At 39.5% G+C, this 21,038-nt stretch overlaps 1 protein-coding gene across 5 annotated transcripts; it reads left to right on the forward strand.

The window, feature by feature from the left end:
* Positions 1-279: 279 nt before the first annotated feature.
* On the forward strand, positions 280-20,991 carry GGPS1 (geranylgeranyl diphosphate synthase 1). Of its 5 annotated transcripts, none has more exons than XM_053974157.1 (4): positions 280-463; positions 4,890-4,982; positions 14,225-14,295; positions 18,015-20,991. In XM_053974157.1, exons 2-4 carry the CDS (start codon positions 4,916-4,918, stop codon positions 18,774-18,776), a joined length of 900 nt encoding a protein of 299 aa, XP_053830132.1. In that variant the 5' UTR covers positions 280-463; positions 4,890-4,915; the 3' UTR covers positions 18,777-20,991. The 5 variants fall into 5 exon arrangements, with proteins under 5 accessions (XP_053830132.1, XP_053830130.1, XP_053830133.1 ...); XM_053974155.1 differs by lacking the exon at positions 280-463 and adding an exon at positions 723-1,137; XM_053974158.1 differs by lacking the exons at positions 280-463; positions 4,890-4,982 and adding an exon at positions 723-1,137.
* Positions 20,992-21,038: the final 47 nt, after the last annotated feature.

Raw genomic sequence — 21,038 nt, forward strand, 5'->3', positions numbered from 1 at the left:
TGTCCTGCAGGGCCTGCCTACCCCGCGGTCCCATTGGCCTTCGTGTCGGAAATACTGACATCATTCTTCTCCACTTCTATGGAAACTGAGACTCGGCGCCGAGGGTGCTCATGGGGAACGCTGTTCTTGCTCGCTGTTAGCAGTATTTCTGGCAGACAGCGCTACGCTGCTCAGTGGACTAGAACTCCCAGAGTGCTCCGCGCGCGGGGGGCGGGGCACGCCAGCGAATGCTACGGAGCCGAGTGGGCGGGGCCTGCGCGTGCGCGGGGGGCGCTCGGTGGCGCATTTTCCCCCCAGGAGGGGAAGGTGGCGCCCGGCGGGACGGAAGGAAGGAGGGGGGCGGCGGCGCTCCGCTCTGGGCTCTGCCGCTGCCAGCGCCGCCACTCCCGGAGCGGTGGCTGCTCAGGGGCAGGGTTCTGGCTGCCGGCGGAGGAGGAGGAGGAGGCGGCGGCGGCGAGGCGAGGTCGGCTGCCCTGTTAGGTGGCTGTGGCTGGTGGGGGGCGCTGGGGTCTGTGCGGCGGAGAGAGAGGGGACGCCCCTCTCGGAGGGGCCGGTCCGAGCCCGGCCGCGGGGGAGCAGGTCCTGCGGCAGCCCCGCCCCGCCCAGGAGGGGCTTGTAGGCTGCCCGGGTAGGGGCCGAGGGAAAGGGGGCCACCGGTATTGCTGGGAGGTGCCGGCGGTCGCCGGGGCGGGCGGAGTGACTGACAGAGCGCTCCGGGGCCGGGGCTGCGCTGGGCGGCGGGCGGCGCTTCCCGGCCCTCCCTGGCGGCTGAGCCCGACAGCGCCGATCAGAAAATGGGGGTGGACGGCGGGCGGGGGGAGCGATGCATCCTCGGCTCTCGATCTCCTAAAATGGCGCTGAAGAGCTGGGCCCGCTCGTCCTGGAGTTCTGGAGGCAGCTGAGGCGGCTGCGCCTTTCGTGTTGAACTCCGAAAAAAATGAACCTTACTTCCGTCGGTCTAGCTGTGGCGGGAGTTTGGCGGCAGCAGCTTCATGTTCTCTGTGAAATGTGAATTTTAACCGCGTAACGCAGCGCTCCAGCTGCGGTCGCGGGTTTTGCCGACTCGTCTTCTGTCTTCGGGTCAGCCCGCAGCTCAGAGACCCTCCCCGTCTGCGTGCCGGGACTTTGGCGGCCAAGGTATTGTTCTCTGGCTTCTGTAGCATTCGTGTTCAATTTTTCTTGGAAATCTCCATTAAAATGGAACCACGATCATAGGAGCAGTATGCTCGTGTCGTTCTGGCGTTAGTGTTGGAGTGGCGCCTCTGGAAAGCTATTGTTTACTTAGCTGCATCTTCGGGGAAAATGCACCGGTCTGCGACTGCCCTTCCACCTGTGGGAAGCTTGCCCGCCCGCAACTTGAATGCGAGGTGTTATTCGGTGTCAGCCTGGGAGGGGTTATAAACACGACTCTGCTAATTAGAATGGGAATATGGACTAGTGTCCCAGTTGCGATTGGATTAAGACTTCTGGTAGTCTCTGTTTGGAGCAGTACATATTCACTATGTTTTCTGTGTATTCCTTTTGAAACTCTCCTTCTCACTCCTACCTGCTCCCCCTATCTGGGTCTTCTTTCCCCCTCACTGCATACAACGAAGCCAATGTCTCAGTGTACCAAGTTCTGTGATGGAGCTGATTTGAGAACTTTCTGAATAGTTCATTTTATACTGGAGCTCTTTGCTTCTTTGGTATTTGTCTCTGTAATTGCACTATGACTGCAGCCCCTGAGATAATAATACTTTTTAAAATACCATCTGTATATTTAACTTGGACTATTTCAGACTATTACATTCCCCATGTTTGAGAGGGGGGGAAGAAGGGCCTGCAGAGTGGAATGGAACAGGGTAGTGTGGGAAGCTGTTTTGCAAAGTTCCAAAGGGAAACTTTTTCTTGACATTTGGCCTAGAATTAATCGTCATTACTCATCAACTTTCATCCTCTCTAGAAAGATTCTAGACACAGATCATAGCTTCAAGTATTGCTTTAGAGTAGTTCCACATTATGGAGGCCCAGGTCACTATCTTACCCTAGTGTCATGTGTGCTTTCAAAGGTCATCAGAGATAAGGTTTGATGCAGTCCAAAAGACTGTTGTCTGTGGCTGTTCTTTGTGCCTATGTGAAGATACTGAGAAATAAGTGGAAAATTAACTTTGTCATGCATATGAATTGAAATGCAGCAACTTTGTGTGCTGGTTTAAAAGGTAAAATGACCTTAACTGCTTTAATCCTATGAATAAGCACAGATGTAATAAATTCTTTCATTTTCACTAGCGAAAGGCTTTGCTGTTTCCTTTCATTTATTGTTTATCTGCTGGCTTTTACTTTTTGGTGGGAGATGGTGACTTGAGATCTTGTGTGTAAATCAGTGAGAAGTCTTTCTCAGTGCAACAGTGTAACTTCCATAACAAATCGGTCAGTCACCTCAGCAGGAAACCCTTAATAGCAGGCATTTCCCAAGTGTGCTGTATGTGATAATTTTGTGCAAAGAGCAGTAATATTACACATCTGGTATCATGGTATTTTTGCTTAGAGGCTTTTGTAATGAATTTCATTTACATGTTTCTTTGTCAAGTGTCCCTTTCTATGTATAAGTTTGGGGGAGGTTCTGTTCACTGTTTATGTGCCAGTGGATGTGTTAAATGTGTAGCTGTCTGATGAATAATCAGACTTTTTTTTTCCTTGGTGGAGATTTACCTAGAATTTCATTTAATGATAGAATAGTAGTACAGAAAATTTTGATTATATTGATTTGAGATTGGTTACTTTTGTTCATTAGATCTTTTTTTGCCTTTTATTAAAAGAAAAAAGAAAGTAAGAACCTCTGTACTTGTGGCAGAAGTACCTGACTAATTTTCTGCTGATATTTAGTATTTCAGGTGAACTCCTATTAGTTTGGTGCAGAAAGATGCAAATATTTAGGTTGATGCTGTACATTACTAATGAATTTCAAGTTAGTTGGGGATTCTGAATATTGGCTTATTGCCTTACAGATGAGCAAGAGACCTAATTCCCTGAGGGAAGAGGAGGAGCTTTAACATTTACTTCTAAGCAAGAGCTTTTATAGGAGAGCACTTCCAATCCTAACATCTCTTCTCAGCCTAGCTGGATAGCTATGCACTTTCAATTCTATCACTGTCTGTGTGGCTTTTTAAGAAATAATAGTCACAGGGCAGTTGTTAGGTTGATAGTATATTCTTATATCTATCTCTACCAGATTCTTTCTGCTTAAAACATCTGGGGGTAGACTTTGAAAATCTTTGATTTTACCTCCTCGCTGAAGTCCTTTGAGACTTACCCCTTATATGTAAGGGTACAGTTTGACAGCTGCCTCTCAGTGGCAGTGCTGGTTGAAAGCACTTCAGTTATAAAAACAAGCTGGCAACAAAATAAGGAGTCAAGAGTGTCAAATCTGATTTTGATTAGTGTGTGGCCTGACCACTAGTTGTGCTGGCACATCATGGATAGGATGGAAACGCTATACTTCTTATCATCACTGCCAAGAAAATATGCGAAGCTTTCCCAAAAGGTGCAGCCTTACAAGCATTTTATTGACAACTATATTTGGTTAAATAGCCTTTCTTGCCCCTGAAGTGCCAATACATTTGATGAATACACAGAGTGAAGCAAATAAAGGAATTGATCTATACCTAAACTTGGAAAATAGTTATTAACACAGATCTGTTCCCCAAGTACAGACTGCTTCAAATGCTTGTGGGTGTGGAAGTGGGAATGGGAATAGACAGGAACTGATTGAGCTATACTCCCCCAGCTATATTCTTCTTGTGCACCTGCTCCCTAGCAGAGCTTGGGAAACTGAAAAGTCCTTCACTTACAGTGAGCATTATTTAGCAACAGCTGAAACATTATCAACAGTGTTGTCACACAGAGTCCAAAACACAGCACTGCAGCAGCTACTAGGAGGAAAATTAGCTCTATTCTAGCCAAAATCGGGACATTAATTTACATAACTATTCACTTGCTCCAGGAGGAAAGAAATAATTCCTGCGCAGGATATTAGCGAAGTATCTGAGAAGTGATGCTGAAGTAGCATAGACTCTATGCTACTGCTGCAGTTCCTGTCTTAAAACTACATGAGAAGAATTCTTTTGAGTTGCTGCATCTGCAGTGTGCAGTAAGGAAGGGTAGAGGTGAAAGGATAGTAAATCTATCACAGAAAACAGTCTGGAAAAAAATGCAGATGGAGGTGACCAAAAGTATGTGAATTGAAACTAATCAATAGAGAATTGTTGCGCTCTGTAGGCCCTGGATCCTAAAAGATTATTCATAGGAGTTTGTTACATTTATGGTGTATAGGAAAGTGTATAGAGCTGTCTGTATGCTTAAACAGTGATAGAAAAATGGTATATTTCTATTTTGACTTATAGCAAAAGATTGAGGAATTATATCAAAAGACTGAAGCTAGTATTCTACTTCAGGTTGCCTTGGTCTGAGGTGTATTTTCTGCTCTTAGACATTACCACTTTTGGAATGTCTAATGTATGGAGAAAGCATTTAGGGAGATCTAATAATATTAGTCATGTGAGGTTTTATATGAGTGTCTTTAAAGGTTTTCAGTGGAGCTTTATTGTTATGAATGATAATGTTTTAAATAATTCATCACCTAAGCAATCTACTACATACAGAAAAGTAAACAAAGTCTAGGAGTTGGCTTAAACTTCATAATTAATTAAAGAAAACTCCATTTAGCATGTATTATATGTGTTTCCTTAGTAAATGACATCTGGAAACCTTTTATATACTGAAGGTGTCATGCACAAAATTGGAATATTTGCACCTAACCTGTAAGTCAGCTGACATTTTAGTTGTATGCATCTACTGTTTACTTCCAATTTTTTAAATCTAAATAGTGTTAATAACACTTTCTTTAACAGTGAACTACATCTTAGGAAATAAAGAAATGGATGGGATGGATGAAACATCTAAAAGAATCCTAGAGCCATACCAGTATTTGCTTCAACTACCAGGCAAGTTTCATTGTACTGTGTTGTTTTAAATATCAAAATTGTTTTTATAGCAACTTTTGTCTTGCAAAGTAGAAGCCAAGAAGTTTTTCTCTTCTTGATTTGTGGATTTAAGAATAATAAAAAGTAATACTTTTCATTGTTTCTCTTTTACTTGTTCTTTTCTTCCTCTTATGGAACCACCTTTTTTTTTTTTGTGAGATTGGTACAATAGCTCTTGTGTCTGTAGTAATATTGCCACATTAATATTGCAGTTCTAGTAAGTAATATTGCAGTTATTCTGTTCTCCAGAGTAGCTGACATGCTGCTTTTAAAAACTGATAGAGGCAAGTACTGAAGACTTGATACTGGTTTTAAACTCAGGGCTGACAATATTTTATTCTTTAGTTACTTTCTGTACTGAACTCAGCGGGTTGTGGGTTTGTTTTTGGTTGAGGGGGGGAGGGGTGTTGTTTGAGGGTTTTTTGTTTGGTTAGGGTTCTTTGGGAGATTTTTTGGGGGTATTTTTGGGTTTTTTTGGGGTTGTTTGTTTGGGGTTTTTTTTTGGTTTTTTGTTTGTTTGGGTTTTTTGTTTGGTTTTGTTTTGGGTTGTTTTTTGGAGGTTTTCATTAACCTGTTCCTCTCGTGTAATTTATTCTCCTTGGTGTGTGTAGAGACAGGTGCTCTTATTGCCAATTTCAGCTGTCCATATTCATGGCTTGCTTCACGTGTCAGAGGTTCAGCCAGTCCTTGTGTAGTATCAGGTCACCAGCAATACATTCACATGAAGTTTTCAGTCTTGAACAGTATAGCAGAATTCAGGAGGCAGTTTGAAAGCAACTGCTGTATGGATGTGCCCCTTGGAAGCTTCTTTGACTAAACAGTCAGATTGCTGTGACTTCTATTTGTACACCTAAAGTGTAAGAAAGACCATACAGGCTATCAAAGTGACTAATTTTGTAAAAATAGTGGTGGAACAACTTTGTCATTGGAACTACTGCATAAATGCCTGATTGCCATCTGTCCAGCTTATATTGCATGCTGGAAGAGTTAAGGAAGATAAAAAATTTGGGTAAATAGTAGGGAAATATTTCTGATCAAAATTATATCTGACCAGGGTAGAAGACCTTCTATCTAGACAAATAGCATTATAAATAACAGGCAGAGTACTAAGTGGCTTTTGCATATCTGCAACAAGAGCTGTATATCAGTACAGTGGGTCCTCTGAGTACTAATTCACTATACCTGTGTATAATGAATTTCATTATTAACCTCTACAAATATCCAGGATTTTCTTGCCAACATTCGGGATTTTATTTGACTTGGCAGTTAGTACCGAGTTGAAAACTAAGAAAATGAATTTGGCAGTTGCATTCCTTTTTAATGCCAGAAGGCTTGTTTCCCATTTCCTCATGTGTACTCCTTTTGGCTATGTTGAACTGGGTGGTGGTCTTTCTAGAGAACTACTTTGAGAATGAGTCTGTGATATTACAGAGAGCTTTCTAAGCCCTGGTCCTGAAAAATTTGCTTTCCTCAAACATAATCTTTAAGTCTACTTTTAATTTTATTAGATTCTCATTAGCCAAGAAATGTTGCAACACCTCTGTATCTTTAGCTGCTAATTATTGTTAAAGCTATTGTAGATACCAGGAAGAAAAGCTCAGCTTCCTGATAGGAAATATACAGGGCCCAAAAAATCTTCTATAGGCAAAAGTGCTTGGCTAATAGCTCTTCAGTTACCTTTCACTTTAAATGATGTATCTAGAATATATGTTTAACCTTCCCACCTTGATTCCTGTGGCTAAATTCCTTTACTTTGAGTTCAACTGTAATAACTCTCTACTGGTAGCTTATGTAACACTACACTCACTGGCAGTACAAGTGTTTTATATCCTGTCCTGCATAAGTATCATAAATCTGATAGTCCACTTTACCATGTTGACTTCTTGTTAATTTAGTGTACATTTTGGGGAAGGTGAGAAACAAGATACACTGCTCTCTATGCACTAGTGGTGGTGTGATTCAAAAGAGAAAACTTCTCATAAACTAGGCAGGTGAAAGTGGTGTACCTGTGGGAAGCTTGTACTGAGTAACAGGTGAAGCAATGAGGGTTCCCAGTCATAAATTAACCGTGTTTACTGTGTTTGAAACACTGGCTTTGCCTAAGGTCAGCTATGCCAAGTACAGGTCATGTTACATATGTGAATCTTGGAGTCAGTGTGAGTACCAGTGCTCAGTAAGGGTGGAAAAAACAGGCTTACAGATGCTGTTTCTACCTGGAGTGGAGATCAAATGAGATGCCCGAGCTAATATAACAGGCTCTTGTTGAAAGAGGCAGTTTCATTCCATCCTCTTAGCCTCTGGCAGTATTCTCCTGCTGCTTTACTTGTGCCAGTTCTCAACTTGCTAATCAAATTATTAGGTAGTGTCATTCACCTAACCTATTAAAAACTTGCCTGGTTAATCTCTTGTCTTGTTAGTGAGCAGGCACAATGATAGGAACAAGAAGCTGTTTCTCTGTTGGATCAGTTTGAGCTCTGAGGGGCTTTGCAGAGAGCATGGCTGAGTATAAAATATGTAAACTATTGCTCTACAGTAGTCCAGTTCCTTATCTTGAAAGACTAGTTAAACTCTCCAAGCAGTTTAGTAACCTATGGTTGAATGAATGTAGATACATATCAAAGTTTGTTTGCATAAAAAGGGATTGTATAACTGTATTAAGGTTGGCAGCAGGTAAGGGAAAAGCCTGCTAATGTTGTCAATAGTGTAAGAACACAAATTTTGTAACTGCTAAGTATTAACTGTTTAGTAGAGGTAATTGATTACTCCATTTCCCTTTGCTGAAATAAGACTTTTAAGGGTAACAGTCTCAGGGTGATACTTAGAGTAACCTTGTATATTTCTTTGACTTCAAACAGCACTAGGATAGGGAAGCTACTATGCTTAAGATATTTTTAGTATGGTGCTATTTTAACTGCTAGTATGGTAATTAATGTTTATTCCTTCTTGAGCAGAAATTATTGTTTGGGAGAAGAACATAGATTCTGGAACGGTAACTTTTCTCGTAAAATCTCATTGTAGTGGAACATTGCCATTCTAGTTTTTAGCAATGTTCTGCTTAATCTAGTATTTTGTCACTTAGTACAGGACTGACTTTCATAGATTCTGTTGTGGTTTGTCTCAAAAATTACTTAATTCACACACATGGTGATTTTTTTTATTTTTGAGAGTCTGAGCTAACAGCAGTAGCTGATATTGCAGCACTAAGGAGTATATGGAATTTCAGTTGTCATAAAACTGATATGGCTAATAGCTTGCTGTTGAAAGGAGCAGATTCCAATCCCATTCATGACTGTGTGTCTTCCCATTCTTGTCCTGCTCGTCTTGGCTGCAGTCTTTCCTGGTCTTGTTTAGCAAGCTAAACAGTCAAGACTGGCTTTGTTGTTCAGCTTCTTCTGCTGGGTTGTTGAACTTGGTCAGCCTGGTAAAGGGGTTAAGCATCACAGGCCATGATCCCTACCACTGGCACAACTACACTTGGCACATCAGAGGCCTCCGCTTGGGCCAAGTTCCTGAGGGAGGTGGCACCTCTCTAGATTGTGAGCTGCATGGATGCCTGGGGGCACCCACTAGCCGGAATCAAGTGATGTCCCTGCTTCTAAAGGTGTGTAGTTGTGGAAAACCTGTGTCACCAAGCAAAGGAATGGTGGAAGGAGGTCAGCAGGCTTGCACAGCATCATAATAACTAAAAGTACAAGACTCTACAGATTCAAGAATCTGAAACCTCCAGGTATATTGACAGGGGGGCAGAAATAGTTCTGCATATCAGGTTGGCAGATGGATGCTCCTCCAATGGTAAAGGCTGATGACCTCTGGCACCAGGAGAGAGATTCCTGTTCCTTGAACAGATGTGCAGTTGCCAAATAGGTTCAGTGCATTGAAAGAAGACACATGACTAGAAGCTCTTTATAGGCTTTTTATATCTATGGTTTTATACAACTAAGCATCAGAACAGCACCTGGGGCAGCAGCAAGTGGTGAGACTGAGCAGATAGTGGAGAAACTGACTCCTGTAGGGAATAGGGGCTTCCACATGTAGTTTTGTGTTAGGGAGGTTTGCTGCTTCTGGATACCCCTGATAGGGATGTGAGGGAAGGACTGCCAAGGTGTGTTTCACCTTTAAAATACTTAACCTTACAGCTCTTCTACTTGAACACTAATGGATATAGCAAGCGGGTGTCTGAAGCTTATGAGGCAAGACTGTGTGGCCTTTGGAATGAGGGCCAAGGCCACAGGAAGCCAGGTGGATCTTCTCTGTGATCCTCAACCCCCTTCTCACCATCAGGAGGAATAAACAGATACTGCCTGTCTAACAGCTAGTTAGTTTCACAGCTCCTGCTGATATCAGAGCTTTGGCTCTTAGGGCCTTGAGACCTCCTTTGCAGAGCAAGGACTACCAGGAAGAGCTAGCATCCACCTGTCTGAGTCAAGGCAAAAGCAGAGATTATAGTAAAAGAAAATGACTACACACAATCAAGTAAGGAATTAGTGAACTTGCAAACAAAGTGTATAGGCTGATTTGAACAAGACACTTAGTAATCTACAGATCACATCTGAAGCCAAATTGACTGGGAACCCTCATTGCTTCACCTGTTACTCAGTACAAGCTTCCCACAGGTACACCACTTTCACCTGCCTAGTTTATGAGAAGTTTTCTCTTTTGAATCACACCACCACTAGTGCATAGAGAGCAGTGTATCTTGTTTCTCACCTTCCCCAAAATGTACACTAAATTAACAAGAAGTCAACATGGTAAAGTGGACTATCAGATTTATGATACTTATGCAGGACAGGATATAAAACACTTGTACTGCCAGTGAGTGTAGTGTTACATAAGCTACCAGTAGAGAGTTATTACAGTTGAACTCAAAGTAAAGGAATTTAGCCACAGGAATCAAGGTGGGAAGGTTAAACATATATTCTAGATACATCATTTAAAGTGAAAGGTAACTGAAGAGCTATTAGCCAAGCACTTTTGCCTATAGAAGATTTTTTGGGCCCTGTATATTTCCTACTAGGAAGCACTCCAACAAGAAAGTACGAACAGAACTTGATAGATCCCCAGAAAAAGATCTCCCTTTTTCTGGGGATCTGCAGGACTGGATGCTTCTCTGAAGTGCCTTTATATAGATGCATACATTATTGGGAGTAAAAGGGAGGAGGTAGAGATTGACATGCAACTGTAGGGCAACAATTTTATTGTGGTATAATCACACAGAGTGCTGCAGTGGATTGATGTGGATGGCCTAGGAAGACAATCTGGGGTAGCAAGGAATGGGAGTTACATTTTACGTGAAAACAGTTGAATTGCATGGAGTTTTACCTTCAGTCAGATGAGCCTGTTGAGAGGTTATGAGTTAAGTTTCGAGGGCAGATCAATAGGGGTGACAATATAGTGAGTGTTTGCTACAGACTGCCTAAGCAGGAAGAAGTGGATGAAACCTTCAGAAAACTGCAAAATGCTTCATATTTACAGATGCTGATTCTTATGAGATACTTCAGTTACTTCACAGTGTGGTAGAAGAAGCATCACAACAGGACACAGGCAGTCCAGAAGGTTTCTGGAATTAATTTATGACCTCTTGCTAACACAGGTGACCACAGTGCTGATATAGGAAGGCATTATGCTGGACTCCACTTAAAAAAAAGGGAGAATTGGTTAGGACATTAAGACTGGAGGCAACCTTAGTTGCAGTGACCATGGGATAGTGACATTCAGGACTGTGAGAAGGAGTAAGGCACAAATTAGGATCACAACCCTGACTAGTTAACCCGATTTTGAGAAGAGGTGTTATGCTAAAGAATTCTGTCAATGACCTTAATCAGGTGCAAGTAGCTGCACAGGTTAAAAATGTATGTGCCTGCTCTCTGCTTGTCTTCCTGCAGTTCACTTATGCTGTTTGTAGTGTTCTTGTAGATGCTTGGAGGGGTCTGTCTGGGGACTTTATCCATTTAGTTTTAATCCATCAGAGGATGCAGCTGTACAATACAGCTGAGGTAATACAAGAGTTTACTTCCTTCAGAAGGGCAATGCCCCTTCCCCTGATCCTCAGCATCTTCTGCTCACCCTGTACTGATTGTGGCAGATCCACTGCATAAGCTGACTCAGTACATAAAGCTGTCAGGAAGCTAACCTAGCAAAAAGCTGTCTTCTCTGCTGGGCTAATGAGTTGAATTAGCTGTAATAGGGGCTAGGTTAATAGTCCCTCTGCTCTTTCCCATGCTGTTCTAGCCCTTTCATATACCCTCTCTGTAAGTGGGGTGCTGCCTTAAGGGCATAATTTGTGGTTACTTGAATACAGCAAGAGTGAAGCAATACTAACCAGGAGCCTGTCCAGAATGGAGGTCTGTAGGTTTTGGGTCTGTGCCCTATCATAAGAACAAGTGTGTATATAAAGAGTAAGTTGGCTGATTTTTCTCCCTTTTTTTTCCTTTAGATGAGGAGCATCTCATCTGAAGAGGAGGAGGGATTGTCCTCAATACAACATCTTTAATCTAACTTGATATTTGTTTGGAGGATAAAGCTTTAACATTCTTAGCTGTAGAAGGAATTTCTTATTATTTTTCTCACCTTTTCCACCCAGCATTGCTAAGGAGAAAAGCTTTCCATAGTTGCTGTTTGATTTGGGTAACAATTTGGGATCTTAGGCAGATTAAACCAAATGCATTTAGCAGAGCTTTGATAAAAACTTGGTGCAGTAATGTCTATTGTTATAGCTCTATACAGTAGGTAGAGCTTCTAATTTTGGGTGTTAGACCTCTATTCTTCAATTTTACAATAGCCTGCTTAGAATAATTAACAGAGCAGTGAAGAAACTGGATAATTCTGGCAGTGCTCCTTTTAATTTTGTCCTAGTGTCCCTGTATTGTTGTCTTGTCTAGTTTTGGGAGAGGAGGGCTGTGGCAAGGAATGGAGTCTTCTGCATCCAGGTTTAGAGACCAGTATTGGAAGGGTTTTGTCTTTTGCCACCACAGTATGGCTGCAGGCATAAATTGTACGTACAGAAAATTGCTGTGCTATCGCATAGACCAGGTAAGATTGACTTCAGAATTAGGTAAAACAGCAAAGGAATAATGTTCCTTTAGAAGACAAGCAAATCTGCATCTATAAAAGGAAAAATAAATGTCTCCCTATACAGGTAGTGTTTTTTTTCCTTGAATAGTTAGTGTCTAGGAAACCTTGCTAGTCAGAGTAGACAATTCTAACAATTCAAATGCTGTTTGTACCAAGGAACTAAAGTGGCTTAATCTTTTGTACATGTTATAATCCGTTTAGAGTGTGTTCTAGTAGTCAAGTTCCTCATGATGAACTAATGCTTGCTGCTGAACATCCAACATTCTTTAAGTGTATTTTCTGGGAAACACATTCAGAAAAACAGGATTAGCTGCCTAGTATAAAAAGAAAAAGCAGGTGTTGTCTGTATCTAAGTAATTTAGAAGAGAATAAACAGCTATAGATAAGATACAGTTCCTTAATGTGATATTATTTCTGACTGGTTTTCGTTCTGAATGTGGTGAAATACTTGTTAATCCTTAACTGGTAAGCCATACAGTTTGGCAAATATTTGTAACAGTTATTCTCAACGAGAGACAAAACAATCCTTCCTTTTTGCAGAAAACTGTTAGTGTTTAAACTGTTGTCTGAGCACAGACAACAAAAATGGAGAAAACAAGCCAATGGCAGTGTATGTCCAGGTAAGAATGCCTGTTCACATGTGGCAGAAGCAGAGGACAGAGCTGCTGGGGGAAAAAGAGGACTATTTTGTTAATCTTGTCTAGTAAGGACCAGGAGATGGTGGTGACCGGAAGTAGTGGAAATCATTGACAGCTGAGACAAAAAGTGCAGACCCCTGATCCAGGGAGGAAGGTTATCACCTTTGCTACAGAGCCCAACCGACAAAGCTATTGCTTACCTGGTGGTGGTAAGCAGGGTGGAAGGGGAACAATTCACAGTCCATTTTCTCCAGGGTCTATCACTGCAAGTGAATTTACCCGTACTTATTATTCTGTTCTGTATAGGCTGGTTACACAGTCATAGAGAAGCCTTAGGGAGAGATTCAAATGTTGACATTTCTTTGGTGCTATGGGCAAGATGGAATTATCAACATGAGGACTAATATTGCAGAATATCTCAGTTATGTCTCAGTACATCTTGAGTCAAGTAATACAGGTTCCATGGGTGTCTATGTTGCACTTGCTTTGAAGTTTATTTAAAGCTTTTTTTCAACTGCTTGTTTATATGAGCTGTATATATAGACCTGGTTTTGTAAACTTGTCTTGCAGTTATTCCAAGATACTATACATAGCTGAGCATCTCAAAGTTCAGAGCAGAATTGTCTCAGTGTGGATAGGGGATGACTTTATTTCATATTGAACATGACTAGATGCCAAATGGATATTTGTACATGAAAACTAGCAAATTACCAAAGAAAGTAGACATCAATAATGTATAGGCATAAGGTTAACTTCTATTGAAATTCACTCTGTCATGTAGAAAGTATCTGGATTGAACAGAACAGCTTGTTTTAACACCAAACTTGGTCATTTGATGTTGTTGTGCCAGGATGACTACCTGGTTCCAACAAAGTGGATTTTACCAAAGCAGACCAAACCCTATTTGTAGGTAGATTTCTTGGGTGTAAGATAAATATCTGAATTCTTGGAAAGTTCTATTCTGTTCAGGATGTTCTGTTCAGATTTTTGTTTAGAGTTATTTAGTAAGTATATGAAATATCACTTTCCTGTTTTAGAAATTTACAGTAGCAAGTAAAGAATAATACTACAGGAGATAGACCTAAAAATTGAGAGAAATAGCTATTCAACAAATACCCATACTTTCAACTAATAATGAATCATAATTGAAATTTTTTAATCTTAAAATTAACATGCCTTGAAAACTAGCTGATCTGTACAGGCTACCAACATGGTCAGGACCCCTTACTAATTAAATTGTAAAAACAAAATATAGTAACCTGTAAATACGTGCTTTAAATATTCCTGCAAAGTGTTTAAAATTGAAACTGTTGCTAATTTATGTTTATTCAATGAAGAAACAAGCCATGCACTGATATATTTTCCACTTTTGTGTTGTCACACTGATCGTTTTTTTAATTGGGTCTCAAATCAGCTGTAGTTGTTAAGACAAACTGTTGTGCCTAATAACAAACTCTATTATTTTTATAAATGCCTGTAATGTTTTTATTGTAGGTAAGCAAGTGAGAACCAAACTGTCACAGGCCTTTAATCACTGGCTGAATGTTCCGGAAGATAAAATACAGGTACTGGCTAATTATTTTTAAAAGGTTGTTATCTTTCTTCCAAGACCACTGGTAACAGATGATTCTCTTACACAGCATAATTTATCAGAAATCTTAAATGCACTTATTTCTGAATATAAAGTGAACTTTCAGGAAAACAACTTCAGCACAAAGATTCTACTGTGATGCAACGCTAAAGAAATTACCTCCATGACTTACTAGAATAGTTACTTCTGTTCAACCTTGTAGATAAGCAGCTATCATTGTTACCCACTTAACATAACTCAGTTACTGAGTTTTTAATGACTTACAAAAGAATCTAGACAGTTAGACCTTGTAGACTTCACAAATATAGTGTTTGAAAATAAAACCTTGAGATTTCGATTCAAGAATATCAAAGACAGCAATTAAATCAACTTTACAAACCTAAAACTGAGAGGGATGTATCATATAGTCTGCAGTCCTTACTTTCTAATGAGAAGGATTATCTAGGAATTCTCATTGCCTTTCCTCTAGGACAAAGTGTGCAAGATGCGTGGCTGTGTATTTAAACACTGTGGCTTTTCAAATGAAAAATTATCCTCCTTTTTAGGTTAGGCTGTAGTTTTGCTAAACTGTATACAGAGTGTGCAAAATATTTTCTGTCCAAGGCAATGTAACGAATCAATATAATTGGTTGTAGTTTTTGACACCCAGCTGGTCCTTTGTTAATTTCATTAATTGTTGGCAGAAGTATCTTTAAAGTTGGTGAAGGAGTCATTTTTAGGGTGGCTTAAAAGTGACACTTCATAGCTCTCAAGTAGCAAAGTGATTTAAGAGGCTGCATTTCATAATCTAGGAACTCTTCCATTTTTCAGCCTGTCTGTGTAACGGTCTAGCAAAATTTATTGTCAGCTAGACACATCTTACCCTTTGTGCTCAGACAAACATCCAAATAAAACAAGTAATATAGCAATCTGTGTATTGTTTGTATGGGTTTAATCTAATATCACAGATCAGAATTCAGATTGGAAGAAGCCTCTGGAAGTTATCTGGGACAACCCTGTACTTAAAGCAGAGCTTGCTCTGTAGCTGCTTTAGGCTTCTGGGAGCCCTGTTGAGTTTTGACAATCTGGTGATGGGGTTTCTGCAGCTTCCCAAGGCCTGTCTTCTCCTGCTAAACCCCTTTCATTTTAACAAAACCTTCCATTCTATTCAACTAGGGTTTTTTTTATGTTGCAGTCTGACTGTTGCTGCCTGCACTTTTGCTGGGCACCCATGACATTGTGGTCCATTTTTGTTTAGTGCTAATAGTAAACTAAAGCTGCAGTGCCTCTGTGTGAACAGAAATTACCAGTTCTGTCACTTTAAACTGATGATCATGTAACTGCCATTGAAAACTTGGACCACTTGTTTTGATTATCTTTATAAAGAAAACCAATGCTTTAATGTCTCCTTTACCACTTAAGTTGTTTGTAATGGCAGGAAAAAACAAGACCCTGTCATCTTTTAGTCTTTATCATGATGCAATTATTACAGCTTTTGTATGTTTTAGTACTAATTTTAATAAGTAAAGATGGTTGAAGTCTGGAGGACCACCTCTGGTCATCTTTTTGACATCTCCCGTAATCATAAGATGTCCCCTGTGTCTAACAGCCTGATTAATTTCCAGCTATTTATATTTCTTTTATTAAAAATCTGAATTCTGGTACTTTTTTTTTCCTGGTCCCCTTTTCTGGGACTTTTTTCTTACCTTAGATTATTTGTCTTTGTGTAGTTTATTTAGATTATACAATTAAGGCTACCTTTCCTTGGTAGTTTATTTTACTGTTAACTGCCACTGTTTCTGTTTTTTTATTTTATTTTACTGTTTTATTTTTTTATTTTATTTTATGTTACTGTTAACTGCCATGTTTTCATCCTAACCAAGTGATCTCTTCCCGCAACACTTACTGAATTTCTAGTTCCTTTTTGGTGCTGCACTGAGACACTTCAACTTGTTGAATTAGAGAGCAGGTGAACTTCTTTCTGAGAAGGTACTGAAACGGTCTAGCAAGAGTCAAGCAAAATTTAAAGCTATTGCAGATAAAGAGATGGAAGAAACTTGTGTGTTGGACTGATAGCGCAGCAGATACAGATTAGATAGATGTAGGTTGTAAGATAACAGCACTCTGTACTGGTCTTCAGCTTCCATTATGGAGACCAGTCTTTTCATTTTCTCAGGCTACTTCCTGATGTCTTCCAGAATAAACTTATTCAGATATCTGAACTGTTTCACTCCTTTCCTTCACTTTTGAAGCACTTTTGACACTATCTTAACTTCACAAGGTAATTTGATAGAAACACAGAGTCAGAAAACACTGTTTCCTTTAAACCTTATATATGGAAGCTGAAAGAGGTCATGAAACTGCCAGCGATATGAAATAGGTTAGCACAAGAAGTACTATAATAGGCTTATCCAATGAATTCACAGAATACAGGGAAACGTTCTTGATAGTACTGAGAATGAGATAATGGACCAAAAGTATATTCAAACAAATAGGAGTGTGAAGTTGACTTCAGTAAGTACTCTATCCTTTGATTTCATGAGTGTTTAAGTAGGTTGTTCTTGCAATCTCATCTTGGGAAAGAGATTAAATTCCTGGGGTTTGAGTTTTAATCTTTGGGACATTGTTCACTGAACACCATGCGGTTTGGTGCTCAAGAAAATGCTTACAGCAAAGTCCTTATTTTGTCCTACAGCACCTACCAAATAGGACCATACTAGATATTTGCTGCCATTTTATGGTGGTCTTAGTATTTTTTAACAGTTGTTTTGATGAATTTTGACTGAATGCAATGTTTGTAGCTAAGGAATGTAACTGGTTCATTAGCTTTAAAATCATATCTTAATCAGATGTGTTTTGCAGTGAGTTTATACAGTATGCAGCTTTACATGCTTAAATTTATTTCCATTTAAGCAGATGCTGAATATACCTCGCAGCTGTGGAATAAAAGCAGCATGTAGTGTTAAGACTTTTCATTTTTGATTGAGTTGTTAAGGTTACATTCTACTCAAATGTAGTCAGCTACAAGCCTAATGTAGCTGTGAGTGGTTTATTGCACACCTCAGGTGGTATGTGATACTGGTCTACCTAGTAACAAGCAGTGTGTAGGAAGCTTCTCAAAAGAAATTGTGGCTGTTGTCTTTCTGCCAAGAATTTTCCAAATGATGTTTCAGAGAGAATAGCCTGTCCTTTAAGAGCTCAGTACTGAATATAACCACACAAAGTGTGGGAAAAGAAAGATGATCTCTCCACTTACCAAAACATGGTTCACAAGAGAAATGTGATAATGGATGATATGTGACACTCTCAAGAACTGACTTCGGGAGATTTCAGGTTTGTAAATCTAAACATTTCAAAATACCATGTTTATTTTATTTTCCCCTAGTCACGTTTCTAATAACAGTTATTCCATGACTTCTAAACAATGGCTTTAGAACTGTAGCAACAGTGAAGAGGAGCATGTAAGTGGAAGCACTTTGGGGAGTAAGTTAACTTTGAAGCTGAAAACATTACACATAAGACTATATGATCCAGGACTTAGAACAAACTGGATGGTGAAGAGAAGCATAAATCCGTACTTAACAGTAAAGGCAAGTTGCCTGAAGAGGAACCTCAGTGATAGAGAATGTAGTTCTTTAAAACATTATCCATTTTAAGTAAAACTCATGGTTAAATTACAGTGACAGACTTAACAATTTTCTCTTTTTGTAATAGGTTATCATTGAAGTGACAGAGATGTTGCACAATGCAAGCCTACTTGTGGATGATATTGAAGATAACTCAAAGCTACGACGGGGCTTTCCAGTGGCGCACAGTATCTATGGAATTCCATCTGTAATCAACTGTGCTAATTATGTTTATTTTCTTGGCTTAGAGAAGGTTTTAACCCTTGATCATCCAGATGCTGTTAAAGTTTTTACCCGTCAACTTCTGGAGCTTCATAAAGGTCAAGGCTTGGATATTTACTGGAGGGATACTTACACCTGTCCTACAGAGGCTGAGTATAAAGCGATGGTACTGCAAAAGACAGGCGGTCTCTTTGGATTAGCTGTAGGCCTCATGCAGCTGTTCTCGAATTATAAAAAAGACTTAAAGCCACTTCTTAACACACTTGGTCTCTTCTTCCAAATAAGAGATGACTATGCCAACTTGCACTCCAAAGAATATAGTGAGAACAAGAGTTTTTGTGAAGATTTAACTGAGGGCAAGTTCTCATTCCCAACCATTCATGCAATTTGGTCAAGACCTGAAAGTACTCAGGTGCAAAACATTTTACGTCAAAGGACAGAGAACATAGATATAAAAAAATACTGTGTACATTACCTTGAAAATGTTGGTTCCTTTGAGTACACTCGGAATACATTGAAAGAGCTTGAATCTGAAGCCTATAAACAAATTGAATCACTTGGGGGAAACCCTGAGCTTGTAGCACTAGTTCAACAGCTGAGCAAAATGTTCAAAGAACCTGAAAATTAAAACATCAACTTCTGGGTGTGGATTAAAACTCTTTTGAAAATGGGAAAATAACCAGATGGAGAGCTGTGATTATAAGTCTTATGTAAAACTTTCTCTTGTAGCCATGTTACAGAAATTACTGTTAAAAATAACTAGTCATTGAGTTTTGAAACATATACCTTATTATCTCTAAAGTCTTAACTATAACTGCTTACGGTTGGTTTTGTTAAAGCAGATGTAGTAGAACTAAAACAAGTTTTGAATCTAAATATAATAGTCATGACACAATCAAAGGCATTGTTTCATACCTAAAACTCTCATGCCCCTAACCAGGCAATGATAGGATGTTGGTTGAAATTCTGTGTTAAATTAAATCAGGTTGACGTATGTATTATGCATTTTAAACAATGCTCTTGTAAACCAAAATTCATATTTTTTAAAAAAGGCACTTGCAAGAACAATGCACATAAAATTGTGTGATATTTCTAAGCTTGACTCGTGAAGATCAGGTGGATCAGTTTACTATGTTCTAGAGTGAATATCCTATCCAGCTTCTGTGCTTATTTTCAGGGGAATGTGAATAATGAAAGATACTATTTCATATGCAAATAAGATATGCTCAGTCTGAAACTGTGACTTGATAAAGATTTTGCAGTACCTTAGAGAAAAGATTTCATCACATCAACAAAGTGGAAATTTGCTGCTGATTTCAGCTCTGCAGTAATTTTGCTTACCAGGTTTTAGATTTTGAAATTGTCAAACATTCTGTAGCCAGGAACTTAAATCTGTGCATTAGAGCTCATATATGTAACTGCAAATAGCAGCATAATGAGCTGCTATTAGAAATGGAAAGGAATTCACACCACGTAACTTTAGGACACCATAATTGGTGCAGGTCTCTTTAATCTCTGCTTATAATTGAGGGGCTTCTCCAAGACTTTATTCATAATTCATATTTCATTCCTGTTCTGAATTGCTGTCTGGAGGCATGTTCTATATCTCTCCAAAGAGACAAGAGCTGTAATTTTTTTTCTTAAAACCAAGTACAGTATCTTGGTTTACAAGCTACAATACCACTTCAGTTTTGTTAATTGCTTAAATAGAGCTTTAAAATTATAGACATACCAAAACAGAACTGAGACTGAGAGCAAGATTTAGGGGTGGGGCTGATAACTAATAAAGCTCTCTGCTCAGATATGTATATATCTATATATATGTATATATATAAGTGTGTGCGTATCTATATATATGTATATATAAGTGTGTATATATATAGATAGATAGATAGATAGATATAAATGTTAACAAAATGTAAGTAGAGATGTTTGTTTTTTTCTTGCCTGGGCTGGTTTTAATCAGGTTCAGTTCCCTAAGTATTCACAGGTATATTAAGCTTTGCCTTGGAGTAGTAAGGTAATGCTTTGGATCAAAGGTAGGATTGGTACTATAAGCTGTGGTGTTAGCTCAAGCATACTCTGAAATGGACAGAGGTGCTTGGCTTCTGATGGCTAAAGGATAGTTTTATGTAGGTGTTCATTTACTGTACCTGGAAAACAGGGAAAGCTATGATTTCAGCCCACCTCACCCGCGAAAACTAACGGAAGAAGGTTGCTGTAATGTCTTCCCTGGGCAGCCTTAATATCTTTTTGAAAGTGATCAAACATGATAAAATTGAGGATGACTGCTTTCAGTCTGAAATATTATGTAGTTATGGATGATAGCCTGTCCTTTTTATCTGCATGCTGAGGAGAAATCTTTGTCTGATTAGACACTGAATAATAGGCTTTTCACTGAATGGTTGTCCTGGTTGCCAGGACTGAATAGCTTAAAGATGGTGAAAGTTGTCTTTAATGGTAATGAAAAAGAATTGTAATTCCTTTTTCATAACTTGCAGTGCTTAGTAAACCTGTAAATTTTTAATGTGTTAGTGAAAACACTATCTACAGCAAATTACATTTATTTTGTGCCATGTCTTGGAAGTTTCTAAGCACTGTTGCAGTTAATGTTGAATAGGGGAAAGCACTGAAAAGATCATTGTTGTCAGGAGAATCTCCTAGTCTTACTGTGAAATGTATCCTTGTGCCTGTTAGGATATTGCAGCTGCAACAGAATGCAAAGTGCACTTAGTGCCATTTCATTTCTGTTCTGTTGCTGGATGTAAACAGTTCTGTATAATCAAACTTCCATAATGAAGTAGCTTTTCTTACTGTTTGTATAAAGCTTTTCTACCGTCTGAGATTTCTGCTATGTCATTGCTCCTTTTTTTCTCTTGCAACTCACCCC

The sequence above is a fragment of the Vidua macroura genome, chromosome 3, assembly GCF_024509145.1.
Source record: "Vidua macroura isolate BioBank_ID:100142 chromosome 3, ASM2450914v1, whole genome shotgun sequence".
NCBI classification, from domain to species: domain Eukaryota; kingdom Metazoa; phylum Chordata; class Aves; order Passeriformes; family Viduidae; genus Vidua; species Vidua macroura.